General features: G+C 41.0%; 1 protein-coding gene across 26 annotated transcripts in view; it reads right to left on the bottom strand.

Annotated features, from left to right (window-relative positions):
• Positions 1–1222: 1222 nt before the first annotated feature.
• The window catches only part of MAGI1 (membrane associated guanylate kinase, WW and PDZ domain containing 1), a 355883-nt gene continuing 339549 nt past the window's right edge, over positions 1223–17556 (bottom strand). For 10 of the 26 annotated variants that reach the window (XM_027793227.2, XM_027793255.2, XM_027793264.2 and 7 more), the window contains 6 exons: positions 15564–15767; positions 10470–10560; positions 10285–10348; positions 9128–9271; positions 7757–7895; positions 1223–4090 (listed from right to left, as the gene is read on the bottom strand). In XM_027793227.2, coding sequence (XP_027649028.1) covers positions 3390–4090; positions 7757–7895; positions 9128–9271; positions 10285–10348; positions 10470–10560; positions 15564–15767 — 1343 coding nt within the window. In that variant the 3' untranslated portion in view covers positions 1223–3389. The other 16 variants (XM_027793241.2, XM_027793259.2, XM_027793309.2 and 13 more) reach the window with 8 other exon arrangements.

Below are 17556 nucleotides of genomic sequence, written 5' to 3'. Positions count from 1 at the left end.
TCTAAAAAAGGGTTTCTTTTCATTTTTAGAAGTCTTGAAAAGTATTTTATGGTCAGAAGTAAGGCTGGAATTAATTAAAGTGATTAAGGCTGCACCATGGAATATGGAGCTGCAGTGCTCGCTTCAGAGCAGGGCTCCAGCACTCAGTGGGTTTGGAAGCAGTAGAAAGGATGCTACCACTAACAAGGCATTTTGAATAACTTTTTTTTTTTCAGCTTGCAATTTTTTTTTTAAATTAAATGTTTCTGTAGAAAGTGATTTCAGTATTAACTATGTAGTATCTCCCTTCAGCTTGAGACTCAGTGCTTCAAAGACATACTTCAAAAGCTTGAGACTCACCTAATCAGCTCTCTAAGATCATTTAAATTATGCTGTAACATGAACAAGGAAAGGAAAAACAGTAACAGCAGAAGACAGAAATTCAGAACCAATGTATACCATTACAATATAATTTCAGAGTAAAAAGGCACTGGACATCATAAAAGATTCAGACTTAAAATACCCAAACGCTTTCTCGGTGTCCCATCCGTACCCCTAAAGACTCAGGCTGTATCAGACAAATCCCTTTCTAGACACTGTGGTTGGAAACACAGACCATTCACCGGTGGCTCTCCCAAGCTGCCTGGATGCCCAGCAGGTTAGCTGAGGTCTCAGGAAAACGTACGAGTGGGGCATGATAAACTACACAATAATTAAAGGTTATTTTTAAAAGCTATGTAAAGCAAAGAGTTTTGCCATCTTAAGTTAACAGCCTTCACACATTTTAAGAACCAAGAGACGGCAGACATACAGTCTTGGTGATATGTGTATATATGTGTGTATGTGTATGCATATATATGCACACACACATATAAACACATATATCCATGACACCAACATTCCCAACAGCAGGAGAGCAACTGCTGCCTTGTCTTCACTTTACACTGCTGCACATGCTGATGAGTTACGAAGGACCAGTGATAGAAACCCCAGACGCAGGAACAAACCCTGCTTCACCTAACTCCTAGCTTCTGGTTATCCGGGGGAAGAAAAATTTACATTGGAAAACTGGGAAACTTTGCTTTAAGGCTTGTCAAATGATTAATATTATATTTAATGGCTGATTAATACTTATTTAATGGCTGGCCCTTGGAGACTGTAACCTAGTTTACTAATTTAGACAGGGATCAGTAAGCAATATTAAGTTGTGGTTCCTCCTTTATCTTATCACTACACTCATATGTATGCTTTGTATGGAAAACTTTATTTGATAATAAAAATAGCATTCACAGACTTTCTCCTTCTTTGTTGCTACATCATATACATAGTGTCTGTTCCAAGGAAAGAAGCTCGTACTGGGTAAGTCCACATCTACTCATACTAGTGTTATGTATAAACCCAATAAGTCAAATAAAGCTATGAACAATGTAGTATTTATATATGCATAGTGTTTTATAAAAAAGATTGGCCCACATACTGCTTTTCATCAACACAGAAAAGAGCATTATGTCTCTAGCACATTGCAAGAAATGATGACTGAAGAACATAGACTGCATACAAGTGCTTAATAATATATAAGCAGGCCCACCATGAAGAAAGAAATGATATTCAAACCAACAAAAGCTTTAGAATTACTTATACAGTCTCCCATTTTAAAACAGCTTTACATACCTGATTCAGTTTACATTAAAATATATCCCCTGAATCAATTTGTTCCATTTTCAGAAATATAAACACTTAATCACATTCCTCACAGCTAAATTTTGTCATAAATCCTCTTTTATACAAGAAAAAGGCAACAGTTTTGTTTTTTTTTCCAACAGGCTCTATTAATTACAATTTAAACTGTACACACAATGATCGGCCATCTTCTTTCTTGGTTTTGTTTTTTACAGTACCATGGCAACAACAGTGATAGACTTGCAATGATTTGTGTTCATATGGAAAATGTGAAACAGTATACATGTACACACCAATGCACTGTAAAAAGCAGCAGTTTACTTTAGTGGTCCAACAGTAACGGCAAACATTTTGGCTCAGCTAGGCAGAAATCCATTAAAATCTTATACCAATACTACAGCAGACTTACCACACAACTTGCAAATTTAAAAATACAACTTAGAAACTTGCAGGTTTCCCTTTCGCTGCTGTTCTTAGATTCAAAATTACAGCATATAACCAGTATGGATAGGCTTCTACAACCAGGTTGTCCCACTGATTGCCTCTTTTTGCCTGTGTTTTTCCTTTGATACATCTTTTTATTTTTTTTCCTTTTTAATTTTTTTTTCCCTCCAGCAAGTGCACTCCTTTTGTCTCAGTAAGGATGAACCAGTAAAATAAAAAAAACCCTTAAATATAGAGCGAGAAGAAGAGACAGCTTTTGGAATTAGGCAAAGTAAGAAAAGCCCACTGGTTTTGCCTGAGCAGAAGGAATACACCTGCTCTGAGAGGGAGGACTTTGCTCCCATCGCATTGTGCCTTGTCCCAGGATCCCGATCCCTTCCCTTGCTTCAAAGCAGACAAACAATACCATGCATGCTTGGGTTGCTGTCCATATACATCTAGAAGATGAGGAGGGCTGCGGCGGCTGCCTTAATGAAATATCGTTAAATGTTGCTGAGGCTAATGAGAGATCAACAGTCTACGTTAGTGTGTGACACAGGCATGGTGGTTACCAGTCTTTCTGCCTTTGCGCATCCTGTAGAGGGGGCCTGAAAGTATAAACTGTTCACGGAACAAACTAGAAATTCCTTATCATAAATCATCTTGTGCTGTGTGGGTTTGTATTTTTTTTTTATTATTATTTATTATTATTATAAATATCCTTCATTGAAACAGTAGTCTCTTCAAACAGTTCTTGCAATTTTAGGAACATTTGTTTTTCTTTTTTAATTCCTTCAGCAGGAGCGCTCCATTCCTACTGAGATGAACAAGTTTCTTCCTTCCCCACCCCCAACCCTTAAAAAATTTTCTACATACAGTGTAGCAGTGAGTCACTAGAGAACAGTCTGGATCAAATTATTCAAACTTGGTCATAAAATCCTTTGCCTATATTATATTACTGGCTACCCCCATTTACTATATCGGGAAGGGGGGAAAGTAGCCCAATAAAGGAATTATTCTTAAGAAATCTACAAAGAATGTAGAAACAAAATTTTATAATCCTTTAGGACCAACATTTGGCAAGTAATTAAAAAAAAAAGAATACACTGAAAAATACTTTCTTTAATATTATACATCAGGCACAACACTTTTTTTTTTTTGTTATGATTTCATCTGCATAAAAGGTTTGTAGGATCAGCAGGTGCCGGATGTCTCCTCGCCTGTGAAAGCCAGATGGTTTCAGCTCCCGCACTTTCTCCTCCGCTCCCGCGGCGTGGGGAAGGCGACGGGGACCCCGGAGGAGCCCCTCAGATGCTGAGGTCGGTGCTGCACTCCTTGTACGGCCGCCTGCGCTGCTCGGGCGGGTGCCTGCGGCTCGGCTCATGCTTCCAGCCCGGGTCTTCCCTCTCCCGGTGACCGACTCGCTCCTCCCTGAGCCGTCTGTCGGGCGACCTCTCCCTCCGCCGGTCAGACGACTTGGCCCGTCGGTCAAGGGAGCTCTCTCTTCTCCGATCGGGTGACCTCCTCGGCTCCGTGAGTCTCTCCAGCGACCGCCGGCGGCGGCTGGGCGACCGCTCTCTGCGCCTCTCGGGGGAGAGGTCTCTCCTCCTCTCGTGTCGCTCCCGCCTCTCCAAAGTGTTGTCAGCGCTCCTCGTCCCTTCCCTCCGCTTTTCGGGAGACCTCCTCTTCTGCCCGTTCACCACTGCCCTCTCCAGCTGCCTCTCGTGCCTCCTCTCCGGCGACCTCTCCGTCCTCCTGCCTGGCACGTGGTCGTTGGTCTTAGAAGTCCCATTCCAAGTGTGGTGTTCATTGGGATGTCTGCTAAACTCTCTGCTGCCTTTTAGGTCTCTAACGTAAGTCCGCTTGTCCCCATGTTGTGATGATTTGTGAAGGTCTGGTGGATAACTGGACTCCGATGATGGGTGCTGCCGTCGGTCGGATGGCACGGGTTTCATTTCCGATACATTTTGTGAACCTGTGGCGGGACTGTTCCTGTCACTGCTGGGGTCTGAAAGAAAATAACAGCAAAGCGTTTGGTACTGATGCCTTCTGCAGCGCCGTGACACCACTTAGCACTCTTCAGACTTCATTAGTGACAAAAACAAACAACTGTTAAAAGCAGTCAGTGAAGGCTAACCGAAGCTTTTGTTAATTTAACTGCGAACAACGAGAGTTACAGGTTAGTACTGGTGCTGCTCTGTTCGTTAGCCGTGTTTTGGTCCAAGCTGATATCATCTTTACGCTCTTCTGGTCACGGGGCATTTTACATTTTCCCCAAGCCCAATTCATAATGTTTCGGTTTACACTACTTTCTTTCCAGTGGAAAAAAGAAAAATATTGTAGTTCAGGTTGTTGGCTGTGGGGTTTTTTTAACGGTTTCCAATAAAGAGGGCCTTTAGGAAACGATTTTGTTAAGACTTTTGAAAGAACTGCCTTCCAGGTGTGGGAGGCTTTGTTTCAAATAACAGAAAATATACAGAAAATAGAATTGATCATTAAGTTTTCACTTTGTAAAATAACATTTTGAAGGTGTGAGAAATAGACTGTAATCATGCAATTGTCATTTTGTTTAAGACTTTACTTAATCTCACTTAGTTCTACCATGTTACGAGAAGTCCTAATGTAGATTTTGGTTTTGCCACAATGATTCGAACAACGATGACAGAAGTTATGATTTTTTCATATCAAAGCAATGAAAAGATACTGTAATATGTGGGATGGCTTTGATTAAAACCTAATCTCCAGTTTGTTATTTTTAATGTAGTATTTGGGTAAAATAGAGCTGAGCTACCTCTGCGAGACAAACTGCAAAGCAGCAGGAAAAAAAAAAAAAACCACCCCAAAACTAAGAACCAGCCCTGCACTGTAGCTAAGCTACAACTGCTCACGTCATTTCTAACGGATGTTTATGAATGATTCATTATAGACATGGCAAACGTTAAAGTAGCTGTGCTGACTTAATGAGCGTTACTTTTATTTGCTTATGGCTTTCTTTTTTAAAGCAGCTTCTGCACAGCAGCTCGGCTGGCGTTAGCTACGCTTCCTGCAGGCTTCCTGCCGCTCGCACCGAGACACCCACCTCGAGGTGGACTGTCCTGATGGCAACGACTGAAAACCCTCACAAACACTTGTGGGGACAGATTCCCCCCCGCCCCCACCCAGTTTTTCTCCTTTTTGTCTCCCCTCCCCCAAGCCAAAAGCTCTACATGCTCATTCCTCCTGCCACCACGCAAGGTGTCTCCCATTTGATGGCATTTCCATTCCTTAGCCTGGGAGGGTCGGTGTGCGCATGGGCCATGAGGTCTGTGATTTCCAGGTGAAACCCGTGTTGTGACTCACGTGTGTGCATTTTTGGTTATTAGCATTTTCAGGCAGCAGCTGGGGACCACACCGCTTTTCCGTAACTGTAAGCACGTGGCTTGCGGCAACCTGGCTATCGCACAAGGTACAAGCGAGGTTTAAACGTGTCCTGTGGTGTACTTACAATTCAGGGGACGCAGGGTGCTCGGAATGAATTGCTGTACATATAAAATATAGCGAAGCGGAAAGCAATGTGAGGGAATTAGGCCACAGCACAAAAACACCTAATATTGATTTTAGCTACAAACCGTAGTTTGATTATGGCCCATAAGGTAGAAGCAAGACTCCCCGAGCTTGTCATTTCTCATACATGCAGCGATATTAGGAGGTATCATCGCTGAGGAAGGAAGAGCCCAGCACCAAGAAAAGTAAGAGAAAGAGAAAGAGAAAAGTAGAAAATTTAGATTCCCTAGAACAAAGATGAAAGAAAGAAAAATCTTCATATTTTATCTTAGAATAAAGAAAGTTTATTTTTCCAGTCAGATTGTCTAGGCTTCACCCAAATATAAGGCTGCAAAGACAGCAGTTGTTATTATTGTGACATAAAGAGACATCTAAAAGGTGATTCAATAACCCAGACAACGAGAGCATCCATTCTAAAAGACAGCTGGAACAGCGACACAGAATGTCATAGAAAAAACATTAACAATCAAACAACAACGAAAAATAAAGTCCACCAGAGACCACAACATTAAAAATAAGTACAAAACTCATTACAAAAATATACAGCCTCATAGAGAAGCACGTTCCAATCGAGTCAGAAAAATATTGGAACTTAACATTATTAGAGGAACCATTTGCGACTGCAGCGAACAGAACGAAGAGAGGAAGGAGTCCCAAATGTTACAAGGATATTCTTTACAGTAGTGCAACCCCTGTATATTAAATCCTTGCTTGGAGAATGAACGTTTAGTGGTTTAGCATTAGCCAAAAGAAAATCGGTGGTGGATTTCCATCCTCAGTGCAACAGACATATGCTTTGAGAAGTGAAGCACTTAATTTACAGGGTATTTATGCAGTCTAGTATATGATACAGTACTGTACATCCAAAGGAGTATAGGAAAAGACAAAAGTAGAAAGAACAATACAGAATTTCAGTGCCATCATTGAACCTTCTGGTGTGCTATTTATATTACAGAAGTGTAAACCCACAACTTCCCTTCCATATTGTTAAACACTTCAATTGTTTGTTGCTTATAGTCTGAATTGGTCATTTTAAGTTAAATAATGAGCAGAGTGAGCAGAAACTCTCAAATGTGGCAGAGTAAATAAAAAGAAAATCTAGTTCATCAATTGTGCAGAAAGGTTTTGTTTCTGGTTTTAGGACATGGAGTGAATGATAAACACAGAACTTACTGACACAGAAATAACCCAAATACGGGGAGAAAAATATAAAGGACATCCCTTCAATCATCAGTTTCTATAGAAACCTCAAAGACCTTTGGTTGGGAGTAGCCCTCCATCGAGGGCACAATATTTGACAATTATCTCAAATAAATAAGACATAATTATAATATTAAATAGTGTGCTAAGTTAAGCCACCCAGCAATCCAACCTCCGGGGGAAGAAAAGGAAATCTAATGCAATTCTTAGTAAGAAACGAGGACTGAATGTTTCCCCCAAGACAAACACGAGAGCACCTTTTCACAACCTCCTCACCTTTTCGGACCTTACAAATTAACTAGTTGCAACCAGCAGACAGTTTAAAGGGGAAGAAAAGGGCTCAGGAGGCCAAATGAATATATTTTTGCAGTAAAGCTTTTTTTTTTTCTTTCTTCTTTTTCTTAAATAACTTTATAAATATTTACATAAATATTAAGGGAAGGCAAAAATCTCATAAGCCATCTTGGCATTCATGTCTATGGACAGGAACTAAGAGAAAAACCTAACAAAAAAAATCACTGCTTTAGAATAATAACTCAGGATCCCAGTTTTTGCATTGATTAGAAGTAGAGACCTATTTGAAACAACAATTCAGCCGCTGAGAAACAGTTTGGCACAGTTCAATGACATTCCTTGTTTGGCTGGACAAGACAATAAGGTTTTTTTGTATTGTTTTGTTTTCCTCTCTGATCACCAAAAATACTGCTATGATGATCTTGCCTTACACTGCGCCCCAAGTCCATGGAAGCAAGCAAAGGATGAAATGTGTAGAAAATTCAGCACAAGCGAGGCAATTAACCATATGTTGCAAAGGTTGGTAAGACACTGGTGAGAAAGGAAAATAAAAAAGAATTCCCGCTTCAGATCTTGAGACAGATCATTCATGGAGTGATGCCAGGGAAGAAAGGAATGTTTTCATAGTTTGACCCACCATATTCTGGGACAGAGCCATCTCCACGTTTCAGAAACAGGCGGACCCTGCGGCCACCATTTTTAATCAGTTCGATGGCCCGAGCATGCTTCATGTTCTTGGTAGTTTCTCCGTTGATCTCTAAGATTTCATCACCGATCTGTCAATGTTACAAAAGAAAAGAGTCAAAGATTAGAAACAAGTCCCCAGGAGCATCACCGCCAGCACACCATGAGACAACAGCCACAGCAAAGGTGGAGGAACAACTATGCACGAGGTGAAGCTAAATACACCCAACTCCTCCCAATGGCAGTCCACAAAAAAACAGTGTGCAGGGGACTGGGAGACATGAAGACAACAGGGAAAGCTTGAGGTATCAAAATATTTCATTGCTGTTCTGTAAAACCACATTGCATTACTGTATTTTTCAATAGCTAGAGCTGTGTTAGAACTGGTGTTATTTTATTTTGATTATCTGTGAAGTTTTTGGTCAACGTCGTCATTTGTTTTACAGTTTGCTGTAACCGGGGTGTTCAAATAGCTCTTTCAGATCCATTTCTCACTTGGATATAGATACCTACTATGAACCAACAAAGCTGCTTCTGTAAAGATAATCATTTATCAGGATAGGAAAACAGGGGCTGGAAGAGCTTGTCAAAGCACTGACCTCCACAAGGCAGCACTGCTTTATTTTCATAAGCATAACTTTTGGACCTATAAATTTGCCTCTAGACAAAAGTTTTTTGAAAATGCCCTCTGCATGATATATCTGGAGGAGAAGAAGACAAATGGCACATGCAGCAAAGTTATACTGCATTCTTTAACAGAGGAGCAAGGAGTACATAAAACTTGCCAATTTAATTTTTCTGTAGGCATTTTATAACATATGCCCTTGCTATAATGTTTATAATTTAGCTGATGTGTGAAGTTAACAGATAATACTAATAAAAAAGTACATTATAATTTTGTAACCTGTGGGTCAGTATACATTCTCTCTCCCCTCTCTGCCCTCGAGCATAGGAGGGGGTCAGGTGGGACATCCCGATTCTCTACCCACAGCTGCAGCTTTAGAAGAGCTGACAAAGACTGTGACTATTACATTTTCATTGCTACATGCATCTCTGTTAGGCTTTACAAGTCAGATTATGTATTACAATTTGGAAACCTGGGTTGGAAGAAGGGGGTGAAGCCTTCCCATGCACACACACTGCTACAGACTGTATACAGAGAGTGACAGAAGCCACACACAGAAGTAAATAGGAACCACTGCTCCTTTCAGTTAACATCTCATTTTCCTTTTAGCTGGCACAGCAGAAGGTGTGCCTGTAAGTGAGAGGCAGGGAAGTCAGCTTATTGCAAAGAAACGCGTTTTTTAAATCTGTTTGTGCATACCCTCATCTTCCCACATCTCTCAGCCGGACCATCCTCAGCTAGCCGCAACACGTACAGATCCATGTTATACTCCCGGCCACCTCGCAGGCTAAAGCCAAACCCTTTGGCTCCTCTTTCCAGCTCAACAGTGTAAAAATCTTGGTCCTGCGGGAGGGAAGACAACATATGCACAGTTGAATGGAATGTTAAACACTGCTCTACTCTAATTTTAAAGTTATTCAACCAACAAACATTATTGGTTTTGTTACTCATAATTAAAAAAAGTTGAGTTTTCACACACAGGCTAGGATTTCCTGCTTCCTCAGATCCCACCCTGCAGTTTGGAGTCCTGGCAGTGGTCTGCAAAGGGCCGTTTGAATGAATGGGCTTGGCCACGTCCCATGCATTTTTAGGCACCTCTGTTACACAACACTCCCGTGCCCAGGGCAGAAAAGCATGTTTCTGGAGGGTGGTTAGTGTTCCAGCAGCTGCACAGGAAGGCCAGGGTAACCACAATTCCAGTGCCAGGCTTTAATTGAATGGCTAATGGCACCTGGGGTGACTTTATGCCATGGTGCTGGCTTTTCCTTTTTGTTACCACCTCATCAATTCCTTTGCAAGAAGCTCAGAAGCATGTGCATTGTTTTTCACAAATGCTGTTAGCGTAGGGATGTCTTGAAATCCCTAATGGAAGAGGTTACTTCTGGGATGGCCAGTGGCAAAGAAAGATAACAGTGAGATAGATAATCTCTCTAATTAGATGCCATCTGTGAAAGCTGGAAAACTCCAGCTACTGCCCCTTTTTAGTTTTCCTCTTTTTTGTCCTCTGAACTTACCATTCGCACACAACAGTACTTTCTGGAGAGGCCCTTCAAGATATACAATTCAATAAACAAACACATAAACTATTACTATCATTAAAATGTCAGCTGTGGTTGGTTTTTTTTTTCCCCCCTCCCTAAAACTTTTGATGAGAATGTGCTGGAAATGTTTCTCAGCTGAAAAAACAACACATATTAAGAAACTAATCAGCAAATTCCTCTTACTTCAGCAAACAGGCTGAGGGAGAACAGCCTCCCAGTAGGAATTTTCAAGGGAACTATTTGAATACAGCCCCCTCAAGCAGATTGGAAGCAACACTCTGTGGTAAACAAAACAATTAGAAAGCTACTCCTTACCTGCGCTGCTTGGGGTGGTTTGAAATCAAACTGGGATTCCTGCTTTGGTTTGGTGTTGTTCCTGCTGTAAAGGAAGAGAGAAAGAGGGAGAGAGGAAAAAACCAGCTCGTGGAATGTGAAGATGATCAAGAAATGCCCAAAGAGAGAGCATGTCAACATGCTCTCCTCAAGGAAAACAATCTGACCTGGTCTCCTGTGGTATTTGCTGAGGAGTATGTGTGGTTGTAATTGTAGCAATTTTTTCTGCATTGGTCAATAAAGTAGCATTGGAGGATTCTGCAAAATAAATTTTTTTTCATTATGAGGGACGACCATTGGCCATTTGCTGAAAGAAAAAAAAAAGCTTTGCAAAGGCATTTCACTGAAAAGCATCATTATGTTGTTTTTAAAGAACTTGAGATTGGCTCAAATTTCTTAAAACCAAAAATTAACGGGATAAAGTCTAAGCTGCGTCATCACAAATATGTATATGAAATTGGAAAATGCAAAAAAAAAAAAAATAATTAGGAAATCTGGATTAGAAACACCTCTGACCGTTAGACCCACTCAGAATGAAGGCTGACTTGTGGTGTAAGGGTTGAAGAATTATTTCCCTGCTGTCTAATGACATGAATTCAAATCATTAGAGTCTCCAAATATGGTATAGGTAGGCTGGATTAATTTTATAGTAGCAATAACTATTCCATGGATTATAAGCTTATCAGTGCTTCCTCCATCAGAAACTGCAATCTTCAGTAGGATTGAGATGTGGCTTTTATCTAATACCTCACAAGGTGATATTGAATGTGGCTAAAACCCAAACTTACTGCAATCCATCTTTGAAATACAATCCACTGCTGCCTGAGCACTCAAAGCTGCATGCAGGGATGTGGAAGCACCTGTACCAAAAGCATCAACAGCTCTGGGTGCCATTTACAAAAGGGCTCACCGAGAGAATACATAGAGCAGGATTAACTTCAAAACTCCATTTATGCCATGGTAAAGGGCTCTCAGCCCAACGTCAGCCTGTGCAAATGCCACATTTCTCTACACACAGCAGGAGGTGCTTCTAGGAGGAGAGGTCCTCTCTCGCACTTCACAAAACTGGGACAGGAGTCGCTGTAGACACAAATGAAAAAGGACTCTCTAGGTGTCCCTCAGTACAGCACGGCAAAATGGTCCCCTTATCATTTTGGAGCTTTACATATTGGACTTCAGTAAGACCAGAGTTAACCCAGAACTCATTTAAAATTCTGCCTAAAATTAAGGTCACATCAATGACATTAGCCAAATACTAGCAACACAGTTTTGGAGGAAAGACCTGGAACTCTTGCATATTGAACTCAACACATTTTCCAGAAATGCATATTGTATCAAACCTGAACTGAAATTAATACTGAAGCATTTCGAATTTTGAATTGCTCTGCAAGTCAGCAGTTCCTGAAAACACCCTTCCCCTCACACAGGAGTATGAATTCAGAGGAAGAGCTGATGGTACATGCCTACCCACTCAAAACGTTGAACAGCTGTATTGGTTGCATACGCAGAATGATGGGCACAGTCAATAGAAACATCCACTCCTTAGGCATGGCGTTCCCAGCTAAAGTCACTGCAGTGGCAGGCACTCCCTCCCTCTGTGGAACAGTTCTGCATACAGGAGACCCCCACTTTGTGCCTATATTCATTCTATCCAGGAGAGGACCACAGATGACAACTATAAAATACTGACCACAACTCACTTTTCGAGATCAAAATGTAAACTGAGTGCACAATCACTGGTTACAACAATGTGCCTTGTTTCTTGACTGAATTTCTCTAGTTCCATCCCTTCTCAAAAAAAAAAAAAAAAAAAAAAAAAAAGCACCATCAGAAAACAGCAACAAAAACCGCGTGGAAACATCTGGCTCTCCAAAATAAAATTACAGCATCTTCTACCCTGCCCTTGTTTGCCCCTGAAGCTCTAGGCATCTGGTAATTCATTTTACTGACTGTGGAGAAATCTACCATCATTAAACGGAGTCCGGCTGTAATACAAAATTGCAGAAATGGGAGGTTTTTTGCATGAATTAAGGTAAGGTGGTGCTCAGGGGCTTACTTGGTCCTGTGAACTTAGTCTATTTCATGAATTTATTTTAAAAGTGGAGAAATCTAGATGAGGTGAAGATTTTTCCTTTCTGTAGCTAGTGCGTGTCAAGGGAAACTCGGGAAAGAGAAAAAGAAGAACCATTTAAACAGACGGGTGCAACGAGAGCACAGCTCCTTTGCCTGCAGCACTATGCCCAAGTTAACATGCCCAAACCTCCAGCATATGGAGCTGTAACATCTTCCAGACCAGAGCTGGCTTGTGCCCGGTGGCTCAGAGAGCAAGAGAGGCTCCTGGGTCTGCCTGCGCCTCTCGAGGTAGGCATGACCAACACAAACCCTTGCGAGGATGTGCCACTGACAGCTGGCTTGTGTGAGAAGGAGGTGTCCCTATGTGTGGAAATAATTCTCTGTATTTTATAAAGATGCCTTGACGCTAAAATCTGTCTCCAATCTACAAAGGTCCTAAAACGTGGTTAAGCGTCCTGTATTCATCCAGAACAAAAGCCTCTGAAATTCTGCACAAATATTTGGAGATCAGATGAAGATGGGCTTCAAAGAGAATGCAAGATTTCTACCCTTTAGCAGGTCACACTAAGAATACCAAGTAGTGCAACAACACATCTTTGGTACAGATGTATCTTCATGCCACTGTACTGCATCTATCTTTAGCCCACCCCATCCCATGAGTCAGGAGTTGTGCATAATTTTGCTAGTTTTTTAGACACTAGTTCAGGACGCGTGCCAGCCACCATGCAAAACTGGAACAGAACACAAATATAGCAAAAAAATTATCTCTAGTAGAATTACAAATGTATGTTCTACATCCTACATATTTCATTGATTCCTTGCCCTGTTCTGCCCTAGAACACTCAGACACCAATTAAATGCCTAATTGAAGCTTGTTGTTTTCAGCTCTCTGTATCCTTGCAACAGTTGGTAGCATGCGAAACCATTGTCATTTCATTGCAAATACAATCCTGCAGCGGTCTATGGCAATGAGTTCGTGCAAGACTTATTACAAAGCAAAAACCCTTGGTGTTTTTAATAATGTTAGAAGAGATTAGCAGTGTGAGTTTATCGTGAGTTTTGTGATGAGCCTTAGTTTGATGTTTATCTGAGGAGCATGGCTTCTGCTTTATTCTTTCCCCTGCCACCACCTTTAAGTACACTGTTAGAGCATTTGCATTTACCAAAAAGGCACCCAAAAGTCAACAAAAAGAAAACAACAAATCAACAAGAGCCCTTAAAGACAACAAAAATGACATTGAGACCAATTTCTTAAATCTCATGGGGTTTAGAGCAAACCTTTCACCATTTTGAGAATGTCTGGTCTAACTGGTTTTTGAAAATTAAATGCAGGTAATACTGTGCAAAGTTGGCAATCTGACTTGGAATTCCAAAGGGAGAGTAAATAAAAAGACTCAAAACCCGCACTGCTATGAGAGAGAAGAGTTCACTCATTCTGTAAGTTACAGACTTGCACCTTCTCCAGGAATACGTGATGTCAGTCACAGGTACAGATTTCCCTTCTAATCTAAGCAATTTAACATGGCATTTTGTACACCTATTTGCATGAGCAAGCCTGGCTGAGCATTCACATGAGGAGGCTATACTCTTTCTAAAAAAAATTTAAACCATTCAAAAGTTGTTTATTTCTTAGGTACTTTTGCCTCTCCAAAACTTTATTTATTTATTTATTTTAAAGATTCACCTCCCTGGATTTTGACCAGTATCAAAATACATGTAACGAACAATACTTCTCCCAGTTTACCTCCCAAAACTGGCATGCACTGGCCTGCTCAAATGTTAGCCTGATTCACAGACATCTTATTATTCATCAACACTCAATTTGCTGGAAGCAGCAAAGGATCATATACCATTTGACCTGGTAGCTATTAATCAGCAGGAAAATAAACCCTTTATGCAAAGCATATCATCCTAAACAGAAATAGTTTATAACCAGATCATTTCTCATCCTGGCCTGTTTTTATCCTATAACTAAACACAGCATAAACATGCTCCGTGGGATAACCAAATCCATGTTTCAGATCAGAAAGTGTGAGAGTTAGCAACTAATGCATGCGTCTCACTGGAAACCACACCGTGTAACTTCTCCATTCTGCTCTACAGCTACCAGGTTCAATCCAGCCATACTTCCTCAACCTTCCTTTCAAATTTAATCACTCTTTCTCCGCATTTAACTGAACGCTAATAATGTCTTGTCCAACTTTTAAAAATGCTCATTAATACTGTATCTGAGCCATCATATCTTATACCTGCAGATTCAGCTTGAAAAGAGAGCAATGTAAAAAGATTTCTGCCTAATGAGTTCTCACTATGAACCCATCCATGGCAGAGCAGGACAATGAACAAACAAAATACTTAGAATTTAGAACCACAGCAACTCTAGTTCTGCTGCAGGTACTTTTCATACGTTTCTGCTTTGTTCCTATTTGGCATCACAGCTAGGGATCAATTTAATGACACTGACGTATAACACAGATCCCTGTTTTTATTAAATAGGTCAGTAACCTGAAACCAGTACCAAGTGGCAGCATACTGCTGGGGATCCCGCACGCTCCCTCTGACCTGAAACCACAAGATCCTGCCTTGGGTAATTCTTACAACAAGAACCTGCAAGAACACAGCAGCTCCAGAGCTGTCACCATTTAACAAAGTAATTTTAAAATGTACTGAGCTCACTCCCAAAGCAACTCACCCAGACAAAACCAAATAAAATAAATCTTCTTTTGAACGGCTTAAAACATGACAAAGTGTTTATCCCTTTCTGTGATCTCTTTACTCTATAGCCTGCTTGTGTCTATACAAAGCTTCAGGAATCGCACGTATTAACAGTGATTCCCAAATATTCTAAAGCTGCATTATGAACCTAAGAATCAAAACAAAGTGTACCGAGTTATGTATCAAATTTACAGAAGATCATTTTAAGGAGATACATGGAGGAATGTGATAGAATGGAATAGTATTTTTTTAATGTAGACTCAGCACCTCCCTGTTTAAAAACAGAACGTCCATTTCTATAGAAAGAAACAAAAAATAAACCTATGGAGGACTCACAGCCTCCCTCACCGCTAATTCCAAAGTAGGAGTGGAAATTGAGTCCTCCGTGACTTTGCAGCTCTGACTGATGCAAAAAGCCCAGGAACAAAACCAACGAGAGGGTCAGGTAAGACAGCAGGAAACATATACTTTACCATCTCCTGGAATGATGCGCAGGGTAACGGTGTTTCCTGCTTCCTTAATGAGGTTGACGATGTCTGAATGCGACTTGTTGGTGATGGAGCACCCATTCACGGCCAAGATCCGATCGCCTACTTTCAGCTTGCCACAGCGGTCTGCGGGACTCCCTTCAATTATCCGACCTATTTTGTGAGGCATGGCCACACATGCATTTCCCGCTTTTGTATTGGTTTGGGGGTTGTTTTTGTTTGGTTTTGGTTTTGGTTTGTTTTTTAATTTTTTACATACGTGGGAATACGGTGAAGGGGAAAAGGAGAAAAAGGGTTGAAAAGGGAAAGAGAAGGTTAAGGGTTAATTAATTAATGCATCAAGCAAAAGTTATTATAGGATAGCTTTGCTGCCAGTGTTCAAAACATTGGCAATCAACTAGTACAAGTGCACAATGCTTTACTTCTTTTACAAAAAGGTGGTTTGTTAATTGCTCAAAACTCCCCCCAGCTTGACTTTTCTTAATAAATGGTGAGATTTGTAGACTACAACTGCACTTAGCAGCCCCATCATAACCCAAATCCTGATCTTATTTTTTAACAAAAAAAAATTGAAACTGTTTGTAAAAAACACAACCTTCCTCCTCCAAGATTACATCAATGTCAACCTCTCTAGTTCTTCCCTAAGTCAACTGCTGTTCAAGCTTCTGCCAATGTTTTGTTCTTTCTCGATATAGAAAGATAAAAGTGTTCTAGGCCTAGGAGGGAGTGCAACTCCCTTTCTACTGCAAAGACCCACTCTATCAGCGCTGCATGGGGAAGCAACATGAACCGGTTTTCTTCCATCATGAACAAAGGTACTACCAGGGAAGGTACAGGACCACTACAGATGGGCCAAGACTGACAAAGGTAACCTGTTTGGTGCAGGCATCCACCTCAGCCTCTGTTAACCCTTCCCCTTTTATGATCTTAGATGGCATTAGGACAGGAGCAGGGAAGGAATAAGGACCTCCTCATTTAAATACCTCTAAAACCACACACAAAACCATCAAGATGTCTTGACACACAGAGCAAGAGCGCTTTAGGATGAATGTGTTTTGGAGACAAAATTCTCCTCCCGTTTCATGCAATTTTTTGTCCCAAAAACACAGGGTTGCTCATAAAATGTGGAATTGGGACACATGGGATACACAGCTTCACTCAGATAAATCCACCAGGGTTTTGTACAGCTTCTTCACACAGCTCAGGCACACAGCATGTGATTAGAACCATGAGGTATGAAGAGAGGTCATCTCGTACTTTGCATCCACAATACATTCACCCTCAAGATGCACTTTCCCATCTGTGCTGTACTCTTTATTTGATTAGTAGTTTTAGAGATATACATTACTGCACACACGACAACACTAGAAACACCATAAAGAAGAAGAGGCTAAGAAAAGGAATGTGAGGTGAGAGAACAAGGTTGGAAAGATGCAAGGAAAACTGGCAGAAAGTGTTAGTATTAGTTGCAAATGGTGGAGGGATTTTTTTTTCCCTTCTTCTTTTACTGTGATGTTAGAAAGTTTCTCTTTCTGGTAATACAAAGCCCCAGCTGAAAGGCTGCTTTGAGGGTAAGAGCTCCTAACTCTGTCCAATCCACTGAACACAGCTGACAGAGCCCACACCAAAGTGACCACGGTGGGTTTTAGAACCAGTTTGGCCCATCTCTGAATACTACCCATGAAAGAAAAGAACTACAAAGCAGGTCCAAAGCAAGCACCACGCAGCAGAGGGAACACATCTCATGCAGAGTATTAGGAAAAAGCTGAATACACTTGAAAAAAATTAAAGGAAAAACAGTCACAGATCAACAGATCTCCATGAGGAGCCCCTGCACAGAAAACTTCCAGTTAGCGAGTGTCTTGGGCTAAAGCAAACACAACTCTTTACCACCTCAGGTCAAGGTTTCTCTGCAGAAAAGAGTTAAAGCATAGTCTTCATACAGTTATTTACACACGTCTGCGAATACTTTCAGAAG

This window comes from Falco peregrinus, chromosome 5, assembly GCF_023634155.1.
Source record: "Falco peregrinus isolate bFalPer1 chromosome 5, bFalPer1.pri, whole genome shotgun sequence".
Lineage (NCBI taxonomy): Eukaryota > Metazoa > Chordata > Aves > Falconiformes > Falconidae > Falco > Falco peregrinus.
The sequence above is the reverse complement of the archived record's forward strand: the minus strand, read 5'-3'. Positions and strand labels throughout refer to the sequence as shown.